The sequence below is a fragment of the Anopheles coustani genome, chromosome 2 (genome assembly GCF_943734705.1).
Source record: "Anopheles coustani chromosome 2, idAnoCousDA_361_x.2, whole genome shotgun sequence".
Taxonomy (NCBI): Eukaryota; Metazoa; Arthropoda; class Insecta; order Diptera; family Culicidae; genus Anopheles; species Anopheles coustani.
Window position 1 is genome coordinate 10,964,903 of NC_071289.1, and position 21,620 is coordinate 10,986,522.

Consider the following 21,620-nt stretch of genomic DNA (forward strand, 5'->3'; position numbering starts at 1 on the left):
AATGTTGCAATCAAAGTAGGTATGCTAAACGGCTTAAGTGGCGCATGGTTCTTTTACTGACATACTAAACGGATGTTTAAGTAGTCTTTTGCTTGTAAGGCCTTTTTTCGCAACTGCAATTTCCACAAGTTAGTTTTCTTCTACTGATTAAAATGTATTTGCTTGCATTTAGTTCAACAACACTTGTGTATACTTTAGATTAAATTAACATCAAATTAGGTCGCTTCTTCCCGACCGAAATGGTGACCGATCCCATAGTGTCCAACGTACGGACGGAATCGAACCGCAATGCGCGGGGTTGGTTGGATCATCGCGGTGCCCCCTTATGTGGCCCTCATGGCCGCGGGGTTGTGGTTTTCTGTGTGTGTGTGCGCGAGCGTGCTTGTTTGCTTGCTGGCCTGCGGTGGCAGGAACTTGTTTGCGGCATGATGGAGTGGTGCGGTAAACGGAAAATGATAATGTTTTAAATCAACAGTAAACAACAGTGCTCCGGCGAGGGCAAAGATTTAGTTCTTCGCTAGCAATCCGATCGGGTGGACGCACTTGCCTCTTCGCGCGTCGCAAGGAGGAGATAAGTTTGGTCCCGGTAGTGACTTTGGAGTGTTGAGTTGATTTGAGTGGGAAGAAAGTTAACTGATAGACTACTAAAAAGGACTTTGAAACTAAAATGAGAGTGTCAGTGTGCATTGTGGTTGCTCTTTTTGGATTATTCCGGGACCAAAATTACGTGAGCTCGTTAACGGTGGACGATTCTCCCGTGGTGGACCGTTACGAGTTACCACCCGCCCTTGCCCGGAAACTGGAACGCTTTGCCACCAACGCCAACGTCGAGGAAGCGCTCGACTACAGCGAGGCCGTGTTCGAAAAGTCGAAACGGTTGGAAGGAACGATCGCCGGTTCGCGGGTGAAGGTGGTCCGCGGCGGGACAACGTACGCGCAGATCATCGATGGCCATCCAACTCCCGACACCCAGCGGCAGGATGTACTCGCCCGCAACGTCCTCCGTGCGTCCACGTTCTTTGTCAATCGATACTGCGCTCCGGCCGGCATTCCCTCGTACGAATGTGGCCTTTACCTTGGCGGGATCATCGTTCCCGAGGGGGCACCGATCGGGCGCGAGTGTCGGAATGTGGTCGAGACGAAGGAGTACAACGACGAGTACCGTCGGTTGCTTCCGGCGGCGTACGACGACGGTATCTACGCGTTCCGGCGCAGCACGGCCGGTGGGGAGCTCCCGTTGGCCAGGGAAATTTCCAGCAAGTTCCATTCGCGCAGTGTAGACGCACGGGATGCGACCCGGTCGGTCGCACTCGTCCAGTGGAGTCAGTTTATCGAGCACGATCTCGCCAAAACCACCGTTCAGACCATGCACGACGGGGTGGACATCGAGTGCTGTTCGACGGAGCACGGTCAGCTGCTGCCTCGCTACCGACATCCGTCCTGCAAGCCACTGCAAGTCCCAGAGGACGATCCGTACTATCGCACGTACCGAGCGACGTGCCTTAACTACGTACGAAGTGCCCTTTCCGTCGGGGACGGTTGTCGGCTCGGTCCGGCTAACCAACTGAACCAGGCCACGGATCGATTGGACCTTTCCCAGCTGTACGGTAACCTCGCCAATGACACGCAGTCCCTACGAACCGGCAAGGGCGGACGGCTGAAGTCACATCTGTACGACTCGGTCGAGTATCTAACGGAAGCGGCCAGCGGAAATTTGTGCGTGGCCGACTCAACCCTCGAAACCATCTGCTACGAGTCTGGGGACACACGCGTCAATGTGAACCCTTACATTACGCTCATGCACACGCTGTTCCTACGTTCGCACAACCGGTTGGCCAAACACTTGGCACTGTTAAAACCGGCTTGGAGCGATGACCAGCTTTTTACGGTGGCCCGTCGGATTAACACACGCATCTACCAGCGGATCGTCCAGGAGTGGCTGAGCGTGGTCACGGGCGAGCGGACACGACCAACTGAGGACATTCCGGTCGAGCGGGACGACCGTGTGAGTAACGAGTTTGCGACGGTCGCCATCCGATTCTACAACACGATGATGCCGGGTGAGATCACCAGCGCGGTCAGTTCGTACGACCTGGAGAAGCTCTTCTATCGGCCGAAAGATCTTCGAAAGCGTGAATACTTTGCCCATCTGGTGGGTAGTGTGCTTGGACAGAGCGCAATGTCCCTCGACACGGCGTACGTGGACGATGTGGCACATCTTCTGTTCGGCTCACGGAACGTCGGTCTGGACGTGCTCGCCCTAGACATCCAGCGAGGGCGTGACCATGGGTTGGCCCGGTACACCGACTACTACACGCTGTGCAATGGCAAACCGGTGGCCGGGTGGGCCGATCTCGAGCAGGTCCTCCGACCGGACGATTTGGCAACGATACGCGCATCGTACGCAACCGTGCACGATGTGGATCTGATCGTCGGAGCGATCTCCGAGCGGCCCCGTGCCGGCGCCACCGTTGGTCCCACTCTCTCCTGTCTGATTCGCGAACAGCTGGACAATTCTCTACAGGCGGACAGCGTGCCCACTGCGCTGTTGAACGAAAGTCGACTAGAAGCCCTGCTGGACGGATACAGTGCGGCCCGGTTCATGTGTGATACGGCGCAGCTGGAGCGGGTCCAGCGAGACGTGTTCCGTGTGCCGGCGGTCGATAACCCGCAGTTACAGTGTGCTCAGCTTCCAGCGCTCGATCTTGCTCAACTTGTTTGAGTGTGCACACTCGGCGTGTACTGAATAGGTGATTAATCGAAGGAGAAAGGTCAAGCGACGCAAACACCGGCCCGACACCGGCCATGGCGACATTCGCCCGGAAGTGGTGGGCCACGCTGGGGATCGATTTATTATCGCTTCATTTGCGTACACCTCGTAGTTTTGCTGAGCTGTGAACAAAGTAGGCGCAATTGGAGGTGGCAGGGGCTGCAAACCCACGGCCTCCTAAGTTTCTCTCTTCACCGTTACATCTCTCTAAGATTAAGGGCCGGGCTAAGTTTAAGTGCCATCCCGCGTGCAAGCATTCCGCTAGTAATAAATATAAGCATCCAGTAAATATGTAAATGAAGTTAAACAGCCTGTGAAAATGACTATTTTTAAGGAATGCGCTCTTGGCGCATTTTGCTGCGCGTTGTGAAAATAAACATGTCCGCTGTACACATTAACAGCCATCTTCGAACGAATCGTCTTTTTTAACGACTTTGCCAGTGTATTGTTCTGTTTTCTTTACAGCTCCTCCAATGGTGGAATGGATCGCCAAGTCCACAGTAATTGATTTGTTTACAAAAGCTTACCCTCGTCCGGATCCTCCGGTTCTCCTCTAGTACGAGACCGGTTTTTGGTTTGGTAATGATGCACAACGTGGTCGGTATGCATGGGGCACCAAGTGCAAGTTTACGGCTTGTTGCGGCCCGTTATCAGCAAGTACGACACCTCCGGGTGTGCCTTGGGACCAATCGAACGGCGCCACTCCGAGCTAGACTTAAATCATGTGAAGCTCTTGTTTGCCCTTAGGCTGATTTTTGTGTTCCGTATGTTACCGGTTACGAATTCAGTTGGAAATGAACACCATATCAGTGCATATTTAATTTAAGAAATTGTTCTTGATTGTGATTTTTCATTTCATTCACATCTCATCTTTAGCGCAATCTAAAATTTTAAAACCAAATTTTATTTGCTTTCTTCCCCAACATCACTAACTTCGGCCATTGAACCCCTTGCCAGCAAAAAAAATCCCAAACATCCTCCATGTGGTAACCGCTTTAAAATTTCTTTATTTTCTAAAGCTAAATAAAAAAAACACAAATGCTTATAATTAGTGCTTGCATATATGTGACCCACTTTGGAGCCACTTTCGTTCACCAATCCTCGTTACCCTCGTCGCCCCAACCGTCCTCGGTGTTTTCCATCTCGTCCACCTTAATCTCCAACCGACTGCTGTTTACCAGGGGGAACTCTTCCTCCTTATCGGCACCCTTCTGGGATCGTGCGTTCTGTTGCTCTGGGACGTCCTGCTGTTCGGGTGTGTGTGATTTCACTTGTGGTGGATTTAATCGCTCCAGTGACCCACCGCCGACATCATCGTTGTTGGCCGTGTCGTCATCGTCGTCAATGAGAAGAACGTTCGCTTTTTGGATTACTGGTTCCATGTCTTTGAAGAAATCGAAATCTTCGCCCCCTGCCGGGTCGATCTTTTTCACCTTGATGTCCAACCGTTCAAGGCTTTCCTCCGGTTGCACGTCACGGGATGGTTTTCGTTTTGATTCCAGAGAATTTTCCCTTGTAACGTGCGCTTCTGTTTGACGAGCTTCCACCGAGTTCCCGTTGCCAGTAGCGCTTGGAGGTTCTTCGATCTGTGGACCGTTCGTGTCCCTGCCGGATAGAGGGTGGTTTACCGTTCGTTCGTTGCCATCATTCTCCCAGTCGCTCCACTCGTCCACCTCGATCTCCACATCGGAGTTGGTCTGATAGATATCCTCTCCCTCGGGTGACAATCGTTCGGGCATGATGTTAAAATTATTCTGCGCCATCAGCACCGACGAAAGCGACGTGCTGTTGTCTCCACCGCCATCCGGCACCGGACTGCCGGATAGAAATTCGTCCGATCCAATGACCGGTGTTATCGAGCGGACCCCACTCCAGGGATTGGCCGCATCCGGTATGCCCTGTGGTCGGCCATCGGCGAATATTTTACTACGATTTCCACCGATCACCAGCGCCGAACCGAGGATGGGTACGAGATCGGCCAAGCAGAGCAGTGTTTTCGCCACCAGCACATCGTTCGTGTCTTTAATACCGAGCAAAAGCTGAAACGAGAAAGATTTGAAATGCCATTTAATTAATGATTTATTTTTAAACCATATAGGGGATTATTTTATTATATCTATTCATCAGTTCCAATTTAAAGAAACAATACAACGTCAGAAAATATATACTTTAACGAAATCGGGTTCCTTCCTGGATAGCTTCGTTTTCTTACCTGAGGTAATATATGATCTTGCAGATCTTCCTTCGTGAAAAACTCCACGTACGCCGGGAAGTACTCCAACAGCATAAGCCGTATCTGTGCGTCCTGCACACAGAACACCTGTTTAACCTTTGGCAAAATGTATGTCGAAAAGATTTTGGGCGTAAACAGCCCCGGTGAAAGATCGTCGGTTTTCGGCCGCAGCACGTACGGCGTCACGCACAGCTGGGCGGTCGTGTCGAGCAGCACGATGCGCGACAGCAGCAACGAGCACATCTGTTCGGCCACCGTTTCCGGGTCGAAGGAGCGCAACCGATCCGCCAGGCTGATGAAGAATTCCTGCTTCGACTGGGTGTTTTTTAGTGGGAGCTCGGTCAGGAAGGAATGTATGAGTATGAAGTCATGGTTGAAGATCGGATGCAGCAGGACGGCGGAAAGGTTCGGGCGCATCGCCGGGTTGCCATGCTTAAGGTGCGTCGCACAGTAAGCCTTAAAGTCCTCCACCGAGGGAATGTTGATGTCCGTTTTGTTGTGGAGTATTTCCTCGCACATGACACCGAACGCAAACTGTTCCAGCGATTGACCTTTGCTCGCGAGTTCGTTGGGATCGATCGCCTTGTTGTACCGGTAAGGTTGGGATTTTTCCAGCAACGTTTGATTGAAATCGTTCGTTCTCCAGAGATGCTCGAACCCGGCCAGCCTCCAGGCTCCATCGTCCGTGACATAGATGGACGAGATGCTGATACTGAGATGGCGCACCGCCGCCTGCTCAAGAAGGAAGATAAGTGCACACAGTATGTTCCTCAGCCCAAGGCATATCTGGACATCGCTCGTAATGTTCAGGCACGTCGCCAGCGGTCGGCAGCGTTCCGTGGCCAACATTTTCAGCGAACCCTTGCTCCATGATGCAAAGTACTTCAAGATGTAGGGGTGGCGGTAGATTTTCAGATTTTTGATTGCACGTTCTAGCGGGTTTTGATTCGTCCAGAACTGCCCGCTGACTAGGGTTTCACCTTGGAATATCGATATGCTGCTACTTGGTGCGCCGTTCGGGTTCGGCAGCTCGCCATTGTACAGTGACCAATAGTCGGTCACCTGGATCGCTTTCTTGCTAATTTCAACTCCTTTCAGCTGAGACTGTTCATTTCCCATAGCACAAACTGGAAGCAACTAGGAAGGGGAATAATTAGTACATTTTTTCTCTAGCGGACACTTGAAAACCGATAGGTTTCGTCGTGGATGTGTGTACTGAACCGAAAAAGAAAAACAAATCAGAATGCTGTCACATGGGGTACTAGCCCTCGCGTTTACATCAAAAAGTTCACTACCGCAACGATGGGATTAGGGTTTTTTTTTGCATTGTTTACAATTAAAAAAGTATGTATTTTGTTCAGCTTAAGCCCTCATCTTTCATTTACAACTATAAAGCATGTTAAAAAAATATAAGAGGAAAACTAGCCAATTTTCAAAATAGATTTTTCGATTCTTTTTGTGCACAGTGTTGCGACGGATTAGCTCATACATATTCCTACCCCTCAACGTCAGAGTGACAGCTAGCTGTCACTTTGTCGATTGTCGGTCGCAGCGCCATCTTCTTTCTTTCTTTTTTCTGTAGGCACCGACGTGTGGAAAACGTGCTGAACGTTTCGTGTGTCGAATTTCTCCCAAATTAAGCCGAAATGGTAGGTTTTCTGTACTACAAATGTGTGGATTCGTTATATCAGTTCATATTCCATCGAGTTAAAGTGTTTTGGCGACTATCGGGCTGTGAAAAAGAGTAATTTCGGTGTCCAAGACATCTTCTAGCATTTATAGTGTCTGGTGGTGAAGACGTGGGTCGGTCGGATGGAATCTTTTGGCGTTCGTCGGTGAAAAGTTTAACTTATCAACATTAACATGCCCATTTCAGCTTTAGCAACGTGTTTACACCTTATTTCGATAGTATTTGGTAGAAAATGAACTGATATAAACAACTCGAATGCATTGGTAACACAGGGGTGACCCTAACCTCACATTGATGCACATCTGATCCGGTTGTTTCTTCTTTTCTCCCTCATCTCTCCTCAGGGATTCGTTAAAGTAGTGAAGAACAAGCAGTACTTCAAGCGGTACCAGGTCAGGTTCCGTCGTCGTCGCGAGGGAAAGACCGACTACTATGCCCGTAAGCGCCTGATTTTCCAGGACAAAAACAAATACAACACGCCGAAGTACCGTCTGATCGTTCGTCTCAGCAATCGCGACATCACCTGTCAGATTGCCTATGCCCGCATTGAGGGCGATCGCATGGTCTGCGCGGCCTACTCGCACGAGCTGCCACGTTATGGTGTTAAGGTTGGTCTGACCAACTATGCTGCTGCCTACTGCACCGGTCTGCTGGCTGCTCGCCGTATTCTGCAGAAGCTGCGCCTGGATACCCTGTACGCTGGTTGCACCGATGTGACCGGTGAGGAGTACCTGGTTGAGGCGGTCGATGATGGCCCGGCTGCCTTCCGTTGCTACCTGGACGTTGGCTTGGCCCGCACCACCACCGGAGCCCGTGTGTTCGGCGCCATGAAGGGTGCTGTCGATGGCGGATTGAACATCCCGCACTCGGTCAAGCGCTTCCCGGGATACAGCGCGGAGAACAAGAGCTTCAATGCTGAAATGCACCGCGACCATATCTTCGGTCTGCATGTCGCCAACTACATGCGCACGCTGGAGGAGGAGGATGAGGAGGCATTCAAACGCCAGTTCAGCAAGTACATTTCCCTGGGCATCAAGGCCGATGATGTAAGTATCGTTTATCTTTCACATTGCATTTATTGCACGTCCACCCAAATTTCTGTCGTTGATCCTTGATGTGTCACGATAGTTTCCGAAAGTGGACAACAGTAAACTACGACCAAAATAGTTCGGAGTTTACAGGATAATACCTACCTAGCAAACTTCCTTGATTTTATCGTACATTCAGTACTAAAGTATTTGCCTAATTGAAAGTTGCTTAAAATTAATTCTCCCCTCAAGTATCGTGTAGCATTCACATTGCATTTATTGCACGTCCACCCAAATTTCTGTCGTTGATCCTTGACGTGTCACGATAGTTTCCGAAAGTGGACAACAGTAAACTACGACCAAAATAGTTCGGAGTTTGCAGGATAACACCCACCTAGCAAACTTCCTTGATTTTATCGTACATTCACCACTAAAGTATTTGCCTAATTGAAAGTAGCTAAAAAATAATCCTCTTGTTTGTTATTTCTTTTCTAATCAGATCGAAAACATCTACAAGAATGCCCACGCCGCCATCCGCAAGGATCCTTCCTTCACGAAGAAACCCGAGAAGAAGGTTACCAAGAAGCGATGGAATCTGGCCAAGCTCAGCCTCGAGGCTCGCAAGGAGAAGATCGCGAAGCACAAGGCCGAATTCATGGCCAAGATCCAGGCCGATGCCGAAGCCTAAGCGTACAGATTCGCTTAGCCGTCGCTGTCCGAGTGTTACATCCTTACTCTTACTTTTCTCGCTCAAATACGGCGAGCAACAGAAAACATTCGTTTACTTTTTGCTTCTACGTTTCGCTGAAGATTAACATTATATTCCAAGTGATTGTGGTGAATACGATCGATTGTGGTTGGTGGTGTGTGTTGATCGCAGACCATGCTTTCATGCGCGCGCTTTCCTGCCCGAAAATCCTTTCTTCCTCCCGTTGGCCGGCACATAACTTCTATGTGCTGTGAATTGACCGAGGATTGGCGAGAAGATGATAATAACAAAAATAATAGTGAATAAATGTAATGTTTCTATTCAGCCGAATTGGAATCAAACAATATGAAGTTCGAAGTTTTGTTGTTCACGTTGTTTTGTAGCGGGATGAAGGGGAATAGAATGTTTCACTTATTTCATTTAAATTAGAAGATAAGTTTATATTGCCTGAAAAGGAACAAAATATATTACACTCTAAGCATATATGACAAACGAAAATCCATTAGTTTCACATCCATCTGGGGGTAGGTGAGAAAAAGATCCGATTGCAATGAATTGCACTTCAACGAATTTGTCTATTTTCGCTGACATTTTGAAAGAATACATTTGTTTTCGGAAGAGATGACGGACCCAAATTATATACATATGTTTTTATAGCTAAATAGCTCTTACACAGTCTTTAAGTCACTGATTGTTGTATAAATTCATATTGCAGCAATGTTATTGAAATCAACATGCATTTCGATGGACATGAGTTACAACATAACCAGTGAACAAAACAAATGTTAAATCAAACAGTGTTTTTTGAATCAATTATCTTGATGAATCGTTTACTATATGATTAATTATACTGATATTGTATTAAAGTAACAACTTTTTTGTGTAAACTATTTTTCAACGTAAAAACATAATTCAAATGTAGCCCACAGTGCGCTGTCAATCAGTTTTGTATCTTGAAAATTTATACTCCATACAAAACTGGGTTGATTATTTTGACATTTTACGCAAATGCCAAAAAGACAAGCAGCTCGTACCTCGCAAAGGGAGAGAGCGGGAAGGCGCATGCCAAATTGGTATCGCCGAGCTGCTCCAGCGCGTTGGAAAGGCCACACACACCAGCGCAGCCGAGCGAGGGATTGGAAAGATTCTCGCAACAAATGATCCAAATAGAGGTTCCGAAAAATAAGTGTTCCCAGTCGCTAAACGAGTCATTTGTAAATGATAAATTGTGCACTCGCTATCGGGCTACGGTAATACAGTGCCAGCGTAACGAACCGGAGAAAGGCTATCGAAAGCGTGTTCGTTCGTATTTCTAGTCGCGGTTTGCCGAATTTGACGGTGTGCAAAGTTAAAGTGAATGGTGCTCCTTCAGCGAATGAGCTCGGGGTTCGGCCATCTTGAAAGTGAAGCAACACAAACACACGCACAAACGCAGACACGTACGTCGTGAGCCGCGGCTATTTCTCGCCCCGCACCTCCTCACATTGTCGCCTTCTGCTTCGTATCCAGTAGAAGCTGCTGATTCTGTTAGCGGTCCGAAGAATCGGTTGCCGTCGAAGCAATCCTTGGTTTGCCTCGGCTCGTCCTTTCGCCCCACCCAAGCCCCGCGCGCGTACAGTTCAAAGCAGCGCACCTGCCGTGGCCAATCGAGTTCCATTCATGGCCGACGTTGGAGGCTTGAATTGAGGTTTTCGGAAAACGAAAAAAAGAAACGGGGCCCGCAGCTCAATCACTACCACACCACTCCACCACCAACTCTCTCCCTTTCTCGTTCGCGCACACGACGTTGGTTACACGCGGCTACCCGCTAGTTGTCCAGTGCAGCGGCAGGAGGCTTCAGCCAGAAGGATTACATCCGAAACTGTTCCCCACGATCCGGAGGCACGGCCACGAGCCCCTCGTGAAACGTCGGTATCGGCGAATCGAACGCTGGAGCAGCGCGAACAAGAGTGTGGTACACCGGAGAAGCATTGAAGGTCGAGAGGCTTTTGGCAACGCGCGCGCCAGAACCATTCCAGCGGCCAGTTTTGCATGAGTAGATTATGTCTGATATCTGTGAACAGATGTGTACATAGCCATGGCTGCGACGCGAAAGTTGCAAGGTGAGACAAATTACGTTAGTTTGTGGTGGCCAAAGGCGATTACAAAGCAGCACCAGCAGCAGCAGCAGCAGCGGCATCTAAAACGGCAGTCACGAAGCGGGGTTCTACTTCGAAGAACGAAGAAACAAATTCTTTCATAACGCCCTTATGTTCTATACCTTCTTAAACGACTCGTCGTACGATACTTGTGAATAATACCGGTGGATTAATATATCTGCACCCGGAAATCCTCCGGACAGTAATGCTAGTTTGAGATTCGTATGCGAATGAAAGTTTATTCCCTTTATAAAGAGTGCACTCAAAATGCGGTAAAATAGGAGCAGTGTATATAAACATTGTGTCTAGGGATTAGCGAGCAGTAATCTCGATGCACGGATGCTGCAGGAAACATTGTCAACGTTCGTATCGAGTGATGCTCCACGCTCCCCCCCCCGGTGGGGATAAATGCTCTGGGATGTCGATGTTGGGCTCTTAAAGAGGCCGAGATGAGATGAGCGAACGATGGTGGCGTTATGTGATTATGAGGATATGTGTGATATCGGGGATCGTGAAAGGGAATCATGATGCTAAACGGACCGGTTGGGGAGTTGTTTGAGTATAAAAACACGATGGTCCCGTGTTAGGCCGGGTAAAACCGCGAACAGGCGACCCATTTACAAAGAAATGTATAAACAATGTAGAGCACCTCCTCTTCGTTGGAGCTTGTTTTTTTTCTTTCATCCGCCAATATTTGGGGGGATACAGTTGGCGCTTTCTCGGCGTTGTTTGTTAGTGTACGATTCAGTCATAGAGCGCCGAGATACTATCGTAGTAGGCTGCTTGCATTGATTTTGACAGATAGTAGAAAGCAAAGTAGTGGTGTGTTGACAGTAGCAACACGGCAGTGACATTTGACGATCGACTACGTTAGTAGGACACTAATTTTGAGAAGAAAACTCGTTCACCTGCTGCTGCTGCTGCCTCCGTCGCCACCGAAAGAGCGATGCCTCTTCCGACCACAATACGTGCGTGCTGTATCTTGCGATCCGCGACTTTGGCGATTCTGTGCTGGTTATTGGAACCTTTCTTATCGTTCGTCTTTCCCTTTGCTTTCTCTCTCTCCCTCTCCGTTGCAGGTGAAATCGATCGGTGCCTGAAGAAAGTCACTGAGGGTGTAGAAACGTTCGAGGATATTTGGCAGAAAGTTCACAATGCTACAAATAGCAATCAAAAAGTATGCCCGCCAGCCCGTTACGGTTGCGCAGACCGCGCACGGCCGCCTGCGTAAGAAAATGTGTGATAAATTCTCTTCCGTTCTGTTCCGTTCCGTTTTTGCACTCAGGAAAAGTATGAAGCAGATCTCAAGAAGGAAATCAAAAAGCTGCAGCGGTTACGTGATCAAATCAAATCATGGATCGCATCCGGCGAGATCAAGGATAAAAGCGCACTGCTGGAAAACCGTCGGCTCATAGAAACCGTATGTGTACTTTGCCCTTTCTCTTCCGCTTGTGATGTGCAAATTGATCACTCATCCCTCCCGCTTCTCCCCGCTTCGTCCCCCTCACCCATCATCGTACTCTGTATTTGCAGCAAATGGAGCGGTTTAAGGTAGTCGAACGGGAAACGAAAACGAAAGCGTACTCGAAGGAGGGCCTCGGTGCGGCCCAGAAGATGGATCCGGCGCAGCGGGAAAAGGAGGAGATCAGCAGCTGGCTAACGTCCTCCATTACCTCGCTGCAGATACAGATCGATCAGTTCGAGTGCGAGGTCGAGTCGCTGCTGGCTGGCAAGAAGAAAAAGCTCGACAAGGATAAGCAGGACAAGATGGATGAGCTGAAGGGCAAGCTGGAGAGGCATAAGTTCCACGTCACCAAGCTGGAGACGCTACTGCGGATGCTCGACAATGACGGCGTGGAGGTGGAGCAGATCAAGAAGATCAAGGAGGACGTAGAGTACTACATCGACTCGTCGCAGGAGCCCGACTTTGAGGAGAACGAGTACATCTACGACGATATCATCGGCTTGGATGATGTGGAAATCTCTGGTAATGGAATCCTGCCGACACAGGAGGTCCAGAATGGGATTAATTTCTCTTTTGCTTGCTTTTTTTTTTATCACTCCCCATAGGCATTCCGGTGTCGACCGGTACGGACAGCAATAACAGCAATGAAACGGCTGGTTCGCCTAGCAGTCTAATATCTGGTACTAGTCCGGCGCAGTCACCGGTGCTAAACTACAGCGCCAGCACGTTACACAATCACAGCAGCGATCTGTCCGCCGATAACAACAACCTGAATGAGAAGCGTTCGAAGAGCGAAGGAACGAAGATTACGGTACGTGTTATGAGATGGTGCACACATTTGCACAACAAAACATACTTGCACAGGAGATTTGCACGAGTTTTGTTTGCTTTTTTCTCACCACCACCGTAACTCCTTAGCCGGTGAAACCGACTGCAATCCGCGCTAAGGTGGACCCGTCCGTAGCGGCTGCTGCGAGCAACGTCGTGAACAACAACGGTAGCAGCAACAGCAGCACCAACAGCAGTAGCAGTAATAGCACCAGCAACAACAATACGTCCAAGCCCGGGCTGATCAGCTCGACGCCCAGCAAAAACCATGCTACCGCGCCCGTACCCAGCATGCTGGTGTTACCGCAGCCGCCCAATAGTATACCGCTCATGGGACCCGCATTCGCTGCCGTTGCTAAACAACTTCCCAGTGAGTAGAAGCCTACTACGATGTACTGCCACCTGCTATGGTATACTGATGAACGTTCTATTTCACTTTTAGAAAACGGTTCCATACTCCAACCGAATACGCCGGCAACGGTGGCCGGATCGTCAGCGCCCGCGGCCAGTGGTCCCCTTCAAACGCAAGCTCCGAATGCATCGAATGTCTTTAGCAACCTCAGTCAGATTATTAATGCATCTCAACCTAAGCTTAGTCAGCAGCTGCAACCGCAGCAGCAGCAGCAGCACGGTCAGAGCAGCTTACCGAGTGCGGCCGCCGTGGTCGCAGCGGCGAACAGTAGTAGCGGGCAAGCGAACGTCGTGGGTCAGTCGACAGCATCTACGCAGCAGGCGCAACAGCAGCAAGCGCAGCAGCAACAGCAAGCCCAGCAGATTCCTCCCGGTCAGAATTCCATGCTGCTTCACAACAGTAACGCCCTGTCGTCGGCGTCGAGCACGACGGAGAGCAGCAATCATGTAATGAGCACATCGTCCGCGTCTACCATCAGCAGTAGCGGGGCGAACGTTATTAATAACTGTGTCTCACCCAGCAATTCCGCAGTCAGTAGCAGGTAAGTGGCCCGTACCGACGACATCGGAACCTCGCTCTCGTAAACAGCACATCCCCCGATTCTTACCCTTGTTTGTTTGTTCTTTTCAAACCAGAGCGTCACCCAGTTTGATGTCACCACCGCAACAGCAACAGCAGCTGCTGAACGGCCCCACAACACTCGGTAAGTTGTCGTGTTCCTGCTGGCCCGCAAAACACCGCCAACGTCGTGGCTTGCCAGTTCGTTCGAATGTCGTGTTGTGATTGTTGTGTAACGTTTGTCGAGCAAAGTGTAATGATTCATTGGTTCTATTTTCGGTGCGCTGTTTGTGCTTTTGTGTATATTTTTTAGCGCAAGAAGTGATAAATAGAACGGGAGTTCTCGAAACGGTCCCAAGCCCCAATCCGAACGCGTTGATGCAGCAACAACAGCAGAGCCAGCAGCAGCAGCAACAGCAGAATCCCCAAGGTGCATCGGCAGTGGCGGCAGCTTCCGCCCAGCAGGCCGTGGCCGCGGTAGCGGCGGCCCATGCGGCAGCGGCACAAGCAGCGGCGGCGCAAGCAGCGGCAGTAGCAGCCGTAGCCGGCCAGCAACAACAACAACAACAGCAGCAGCAGCAACAACAACAGCAGCAACAATCGCAACAACAGCAGCAACCACAACCACAGCCAGCGGACACGAGACAGACGGCTGGTGGGCAGATTCCTTCGAACCAGAGCGTGCAGCCGCAGGGCGGCGCCGGCCCGCAGTCATTCATGGTCGATCCCGCCGGTACGCCAACCGCGGCCAACCTACTACCGACGTCGTCAGCAACTGCCATCACGAACGGACCGAACACGATCATCAACACAAACTCTAGTATTTCGAACGCCACCAACGTGAACAGTGGCGGCGGCGGCGGAGGCGGCATGAAGGTGGCCGGCACTCACGATGCCTGCATACCCCCGCTACTCGGTGTGGCACCGCTTGGCACGTCCAAGCTGCAGAAGGAGCATCAGATACAAGTAAGAACCAGGCCTGTCCGTCGGACTCTTAACTCGATGAATAATCTGTGTGTAATTATATTCTTTTAGTTCCAACGGATGGAAGCCGCCTACTATCATCTGCCAACACCAAGCGATTCGGAGAGGCTCAGGCCGTACTTGCAACGTCAACCCGTGCAAACACCACCGCACTTTCCACAGGTGAGTTAGTTTCTCAGGTGATCGTTTAAGGTTATTATGTTATTCCAACTGTTCCGAACGGAACGGCTGGTTTCCATTGTCTAGCATGTATGACTGGTTTGAATTGTGTAGCTGCGTTTCCACCCGCTAGGACGTTTTTCGCGCAGTCGTCCTACTTCGTCCTACTCACAATACAAAACTGCTTGATATTTGTGTCACGAAGGACGTTTTTTAGGACGATTTGCTCGAAATCGCCTATCGGGGAAGGTGCAATTTTTAACATCCGCAGCAGGCAAGGTTAAGCTTTAACGGTTTGTAGCTCCCTTGCTTTTGGATAGTGGTACGTGAAGCATGCGTTTACTTAGAAGAAACTAGGAGCGATGCAAAAAAACGAAGATTCTCTATTCTCGTTATGGAACACCACCATTTACTGCTTTATTATTCGCAACAATCGTCCTCTAATGGTACAAAAAGTTAGGAAATAAATTGAAGTTTGACGTGAGGCAAATAAATGTAAAATATTCTAATGATTTTCTTATCTTCTTTTTATTTTAGCAACAACTTCCACATTCTGATACGGTTGAGTTTTTCCAGCGCCTCTCGCCTGAGACGCTCTTCTTCGTGTTTTACTACATGGAGGGAACGAAGGCCCAATATTTGGCCGCGAAGGCGTTGAAAAAGCAGAGCTGGAGATTTCATACGAAATATATGATGTGGTTCCAGCGCCACGAAGAACCGAAAGTGATCAACGAGGAGTACGAGCAGGTAAGCGTCCACATACCCCTTCCGTAAAGGGGGGGCAGCATTTGATCCGGACTTTTCTCATTTCTTCTTCCTCTCGCCCTCCCCCATCCAGGGAACCTACATCTATTTTGACTATGAAAAATGGGGCCAGCGTAAAAAGGAAGGGTTTACGTTTGAATACAAGTACTTAGAAGACAGGGACCTGAATTGATCTTTACAGATTACGGAACTCTTTTTTTAAAAAACATTGTGGAAAAAGCAAAATGAAACGCAAAAAAATTGATCAATAAAAACTATAAAATGTTCTGAAAAAAAAACCAACCAACAACAAAGCAAAACAAATCCACCCGCAAAAAGAATCACACGACTTTTGAAGCGAGGGATCGGTTAGCGAGACAGAAAGTGAAAAATGATGTACATTTGCGGAAGAATCATTGCAAGAGATCGCGATCACTGACGGCTAAGAAGAGCAGAAAAGTTTCGCTATTCAACCTCATTTGCACCACTTTTACTTGACGCCATGATGATGATCATGATGATTATTTTGGAACGATCGATCTCTCTGGTTTGCTGCAGTTTTGCCGCCGGGATGAACTTTGCAGCATTTTTCTACACTCTTTCCAGTTTTGTTCTATTTATTTTTAGATCGAAAGGAAACGGGGGTTGCCACGTATTTGTTCCCCATTTGCAGCTTAATTTTCTTTCCAGAAGTTCCTGTGCAAGAAGCAAAAAGGTTTGATAATTCAATCTTCGATCAAATGGTCCTAAGTTCTAGCTACAACTTGGAACGGAGTTTTTCTTGTGTGTGTAGCACGTGTTGCGATATTGCGGTCTTCTTCCTTGACACTTATCAAGCTTTGATACACCACCATCGATCAACCACACAGCTTCTGCTGGAATTCACTGAATGTTGCTACACGGATTTATTACCAAATGTTTGCATTTTTAGTCCTTGTGTCCTCGTAGCGATTGTCCCCAACCACGAATGGGGCTAGCGTGAAAGGCAAGTTAAGGAAGGCTTCACATTAGAACAGCCGCCCGGAATAAGGAATAGAAGAAAACACACAGCATAATAACGCATATTCGGTCATACCGCAAACATAATCTCCCTAGTTTGATTGTTTGATTTGATGATAGGAAATAGCTTTTAAAAGAAACAAAAAAAGATGAAAAAACGGAAAACAAAAACGAGAGAAAAATTAGAGAAAACCACAAAAAAGTATGCAAACGCAAAACCGCGACTAACAAATGATCGGTCCCCAAATTATGTGAAGCGGAAGAGGAGCGGGGTATTTCGCGAGAGACGGCGGTGTGTTGTAGTGTATCTAGACCTCCCCTAGATCACCCCACCCATAAGCACCGGGGTTCCAAGAGTCAGTCCAATGAACGCGGGCGGGATGCACGGAATGGTATGTGGTTGTTTACATACCAATGATCCTCCGACGGACCCGACGGGAAAGGGATGGAGGTTTTGTGGTGTTTTTTTTAAATAATGGCCGACATGTAGCAGCAGTAGCAACCTTGTAAAAAGCAAGCGAAAGCCAACAATCATGTTCTAGGCCTCGCTAACGACCGGAACGAGGGCGAGTTAAAGTCGTTCGGTAACATAACGATCGAAAGGGATTGATCGGTCTGTCGAATGTAGAAAAATGAACAAAACAAAAAACTAACTTGCGTGTAAAAGTAATGTTACGAGTTAGTAGTGTAAAGTTACATTGTTTCCCAGTATTCTCTTGTACTCGGTACCCATAAATACACATTAGCCCCAACACAGCATCGTCACATCCTTTTTGTGCACCATGACGACGAAGAAGGAGATTCGCAGGCCTCCTCTGACTACGTACTGTTTTCCTTTTTTCGTTTGTTAACGATTGTTCTGCATGTTTTCAGTGCTTTCTAGATTCGAGAGAACAACAATTAAACCGGAGTAGTGAAGCAAGTTAAAAGAAAAGATCCGTTCTTTGATGAGTACTTTGTGTTTTAACGCGATAAAATAAAACAATCGCGCATGACAGAATAAACTAAAATTCCGATAGGTTTCCCCGCTCTAAAGTTGCAAACAAAAACTTTGTAAGAGGTAGTGTTCGTTGGTGTGAGGGAGCATTTAAAAGGGAGTTTGAAGTGCTCCGCCTGCGGTCCTCGAATAAAAAGTAGTGCATGACAACAAATCATCAAAGCAAAACAGAAATAAGAAATGTAAATCACACAATAATGAAACAACATCACCGCAACAAAAGCCACTGGAATCAATTCTACACCGTGGCACCGTTGTTGTTGCCGTTTGTTGTCTGCGTAATGTTTTGCACCGGTCAAACGGTATCCGGTTTGGCAATCGGATACGGACTCTATCGTGCGGGATGAGTAGAGTAAAGTAAAAACCACCCGAAAATCCAAACCACCATCACCAACGATAGGAAGAAAAAGTTTAAAAAGCGATACAACAACAACAAGACTATCTAGCAAACGATAACATTTTCGTATGAAATGGCATCTTCATCACTGTTAGTAGATTGTGTATAGAAAAGTAACAGAAAATCAACTGTTCGGCAAGAACGAATCGAAAGCATCATCCCCATCTGTTTGTACCGGATCTAGTAGACTTAGGCTTACTTACTCGGTTCCGGTGCTGCTCATCCGTAGCTTTCGGGTTAACAGACATTAATCGATACCTAGTGGCCGGGTAGCCACTGGTTCTCTCCGAATCGAAGAGGACACTGGCACGGGTTAACGCTCTGGCCCCCAAACAGCAGGAGCATCCGAACACACGCCGGGAGAGTGGGTGAGCCTTCGCAAGCGGCACCGTTTAATGATGGACAAAATAATTAACGTACGCTCAGTAGCAAATAAAACATAAAGAACTGAATCCGAGTGCAAAGAGTGTCATTCCACGTGTGGAAGTGCAGTGCGGTTTTTTTGTGTTAGTTTTTTTTTCGGTAGGCTGACACTGCCCCAAATTATGAGTGACGCCAAAACGAGGCAACATCGCTAGAAGATCCAAGCACATACAAAAACTAATAACAAACAAAAAGAATGAATATGATTTGTGTTAATAGAACATAAAGAAAGTAAAACAAAAAACAGAAATCATAAAAATTTAAATGAAAAAAAGAAAAAACAGAAAAAAAATCACAAAACCTACAGCGAGACAACGTTGAAATGAATAGAGAAGAGAATCAGAACAGCTACACAATAAAAAAAAAAAAACAACCAGACTTACGGGATGGGAAGTAGTTGCCAAATGAAGATCATCCAGTTCTCCTTCTATATTTGCAACGGAAGCACGTGGCACACTTCTTGCGACACGAATGACGATAAATGAATGAACAAAACAACTGCATTAAAATGTGATTTATAATTATAGATAAACTGATTGAGTAATTATTAATGAAATAAAAGCTCTATATATTAACGTGGGGAGTTTCATTCAAGCTTTCACAAATCGAATTGCTACTTAACTTTACGTGTTTATGGTTTCTTAATTTTTTTTTTCTAGTTTTTACAACCATTTTCGATTTTTAATTTAATTTTATACTTTACTATTATTTAAGTATGTAAATTTTATTTTACTTATTTTTATTCTTTATCTTTAATCTATCTTTTGATATAAATACAAAACTTTGTGCTGATGTCGAAATCGATTATTTTTGATATATTATATTTATCCATTTCATGCAGTGTTCTAGATCTAGGTATGACAACCACTTTCATTAATCAATATTCAATCATATTCAATAAATTTTCTCAATAACTTTAACATAACAATTGTTTTATTGCCTGTTCTCATTTGGTATGAGCAATATATGTTTCACGTTCAGAAAAAGGAAAGTGACATCCTCCGGGGGTCGGCAATGGCCACACTGCGCACACTCGTAGTTGTTCCCATCACCTGTTGAACGGTCCATATCGCAATATGGTACCAGCCAGCGAATCGTTGTCACTCTGGACCATGTAATGTGGTGCCGATAGCATCGGATTCGGTATATATGATGCAGCTATTTATAATGCACCGTGAAAGTATTGATCAAATACTGGCAACAGTTCGAACACCCGCAGTGAGTTGAAGTGTCGTGCAAACGGATACAATGGAGCTTTCCGATCTTCCAAATGAAGTAAGTATCCTTCTGTGGAGCTTTATTGTGTTACAGTTTACCACACCAAAAATTTCTTCTGATGTTTTAGATTCTGGAGAAAATATTCCTCCATCTGCCCGTGGATGAACTGGCCACCGTTTCGCTGGTGTGCACCGCCTGGAGTGAGCTCATCCGGACGTTCGTCCTGCCAAAACACGCCAGCGTACACATTCGACCGGTTCATCCCGTCACACACCAGCTGATCCCGATGGAAACGATCCTGGCGGAGCTGATGGCCAAACCGTACCCTCGGTGCAACATTAAGCTTACCATTCCCAACGACGATCTGCCGGCGCGGGCCGAGTTTGGTAAATTTTTCCAGCACCAAGGTCACGCCCTGAAAGCACTTGCCCTTCAGGTCACGCAACTGTCGGCGGACGTGCTGGAAGTGTTTCCGACGCTGTACAACCTGGAACGGCTTACCATTACGAGCGAGTCGGAATCGGCTTACGGTGCGGTACCGGAGAACATCGAAACGGCACTGCGGTCCTTGAAGGCCCTCCGACATCTTCGGTTGCACTTGGCAAGTTATTCGATTCTGCGAAGTGTTGCGTTTCTCAATGGAGCCCGACTGGTTTCGGTGGCGTTTGAAAGGTTCGAGATGGAACTGCATCATTTAAGGCCACTGCTCAACGACCACCATGGCACGTTGAGGGAGTTGACCGTGCGGGTGGAAGAGATGAAGCCACTGTTGGCGCTGCTAAATTCCTACCACGGGCTGAAGCTGTACCGACTGAACGTGAAAAGTGCCGGCAACGAGGACGATTTCTCCGACGAGTTGATACGCCTGTTCGAGGCACAACCGCAGCTACGATCGCTTACGATCGGCTCGGAACTGTCCCTGCGGGCGGTGGATGCGTTGCCGAAGAAGCTGCTTCAGCTGCAGGAACTGGAAATAATCGCCGAGAGTATCAACAACTGTAAGGCATTCCGGGAGCTGCGCCATCTCCGGATCGAGGGCGTAACCGAGCTTTCGTTGGCCGTAACCTTCCCGCTTATTTCGCCGGCCATATTCTGCTCCTTTCCCCGGTTGCACCGGCTCTGCCTGGAGGATGTGGACGATGAAAGCCTCATGCGTGACATCATCGTCGTGCGAACCCTGCTGGATCGGATGCGCCATGTTCGGGTGCTTGATTTGGAAAATTTTGTGTTCCGCGAGCGGGAAATCCTGGCCGAGGGGGTGGTACGGTTCGAGGAGTTGGAAAACCTCACGTGCCTGCGGTACAGCTGCCGGGATATGTCCGACGCTTCCCTGCTCACGATGAACGTTCCGAACTTGCGCGAGTTGGTCCTCACGCACTGTCCACAGGTGACATTCAAGGGGATCTCGTTCGTTGTGCGCAACTGTCCACTGATCGAGCACCTGCATCTGGAGTCGAACAAAGCTGGGTTCGATGATGACTGTCTGGCGCTGGTGGCCAGGAAGTTGACCCACCTCCGCCGATTGGTGCTGGTGAATCTTCGTGCCCTCACGAACGCTTCCGTCGAGGCAATCGTCCGCAACTGTTTCTACCTTTTGGTAAGGAAATGATAACTTTCGTTTGACTTTTTCTCAAATTTCTTTCTTTTTTGTCCACAGGAACTAACCATAACTCACTGCATTGGAATTACCCTTGAAAAGGCGGATGCGATCGAACAGTTATCCACGGTGAAGTCGTTGAAGAATTTAATCTACAGTTAAACGGTGTACGACACGTCTTAAAAGAAATGCTTTCGCTTCAAATTTTATTGGTACACCATATTTTCACAAAAATAACCAAGTCCCTTAAAGCACGTGCTGTTCAAATCGA

General features: G+C 47.9%; 4 protein-coding genes and 1 pseudogene across 4 annotated transcripts; 4 read left to right on the plus strand and 1 right to left on the minus strand.

Annotated features, from left to right (window-relative positions):
• Positions 1-667: 667 nt before the first annotated feature.
• Positions 668-3,164, plus strand: LOC131263899 (peroxidase). Its single transcript, XM_058266178.1, has one exon. The coding sequence runs from the start codon at positions 668-670 to the stop codon at positions 2,720-2,722; it is 2,055 nt and encodes a 684-aa protein (XP_058122161.1). The 3' UTR covers positions 2,723-3,164.
• A 584-nt stretch (positions 3,165-3,748) lies between these two features.
• On the minus strand, positions 3,749-6,212 carry LOC131262650 (protein-associating with the carboxyl-terminal domain of ezrin). The gene is made up of 2 exons (XM_058264703.1): positions 4,983-6,212; positions 3,749-4,809 (listed from the first exon to the last, which is right to left on the minus strand). Exons 1-2 carry the CDS (start codon positions 6,120-6,122, stop codon positions 3,862-3,864), a joined length of 2,088 nt encoding a protein of 695 aa, XP_058120686.1. The 5' UTR covers positions 6,123-6,212; the 3' UTR covers positions 3,749-3,861.
• Positions 6,213-6,542: 330 nt separating this feature from the next.
• On the plus strand, positions 6,543-8,774 carry LOC131266580 (large ribosomal subunit protein uL18). The gene is made up of 3 exons (XM_058269148.1): positions 6,543-6,652; positions 7,038-7,739; positions 8,221-8,774. Exons 1-3 carry the CDS (start codon positions 6,650-6,652, stop codon positions 8,407-8,409), a joined length of 894 nt encoding a protein of 297 aa, XP_058125131.1. The 5' UTR covers positions 6,543-6,649; the 3' UTR covers positions 8,410-8,774.
• Positions 8,775-9,597: 823 nt separating this feature from the next.
• Positions 9,598-16,190, plus strand: LOC131267126 (CCR4-NOT transcription complex subunit 3). Its single transcript, XM_058269900.1, has 12 exons — positions 9,598-10,532; positions 11,648-11,745; positions 11,854-11,988; positions 12,102-12,555; positions 12,639-12,844; positions 12,952-13,231; positions 13,304-13,814; positions 13,909-13,976; positions 14,145-14,797; positions 14,867-14,977; positions 15,512-15,721; positions 15,813-16,190. Exons 1-12 carry the CDS (start codon positions 10,508-10,510, stop codon positions 15,909-15,911), a joined length of 2,850 nt encoding a protein of 949 aa, XP_058125883.1. The 5' UTR covers positions 9,598-10,507; the 3' UTR covers positions 15,912-16,190.
• A 3,493-nt stretch (positions 16,191-19,683) lies between these two features.
• LOC131265846 (uncharacterized) lies at positions 19,684-21,587 on the plus strand (annotated as a pseudogene).
• Positions 21,588-21,620: the final 33 nt, after the last annotated feature.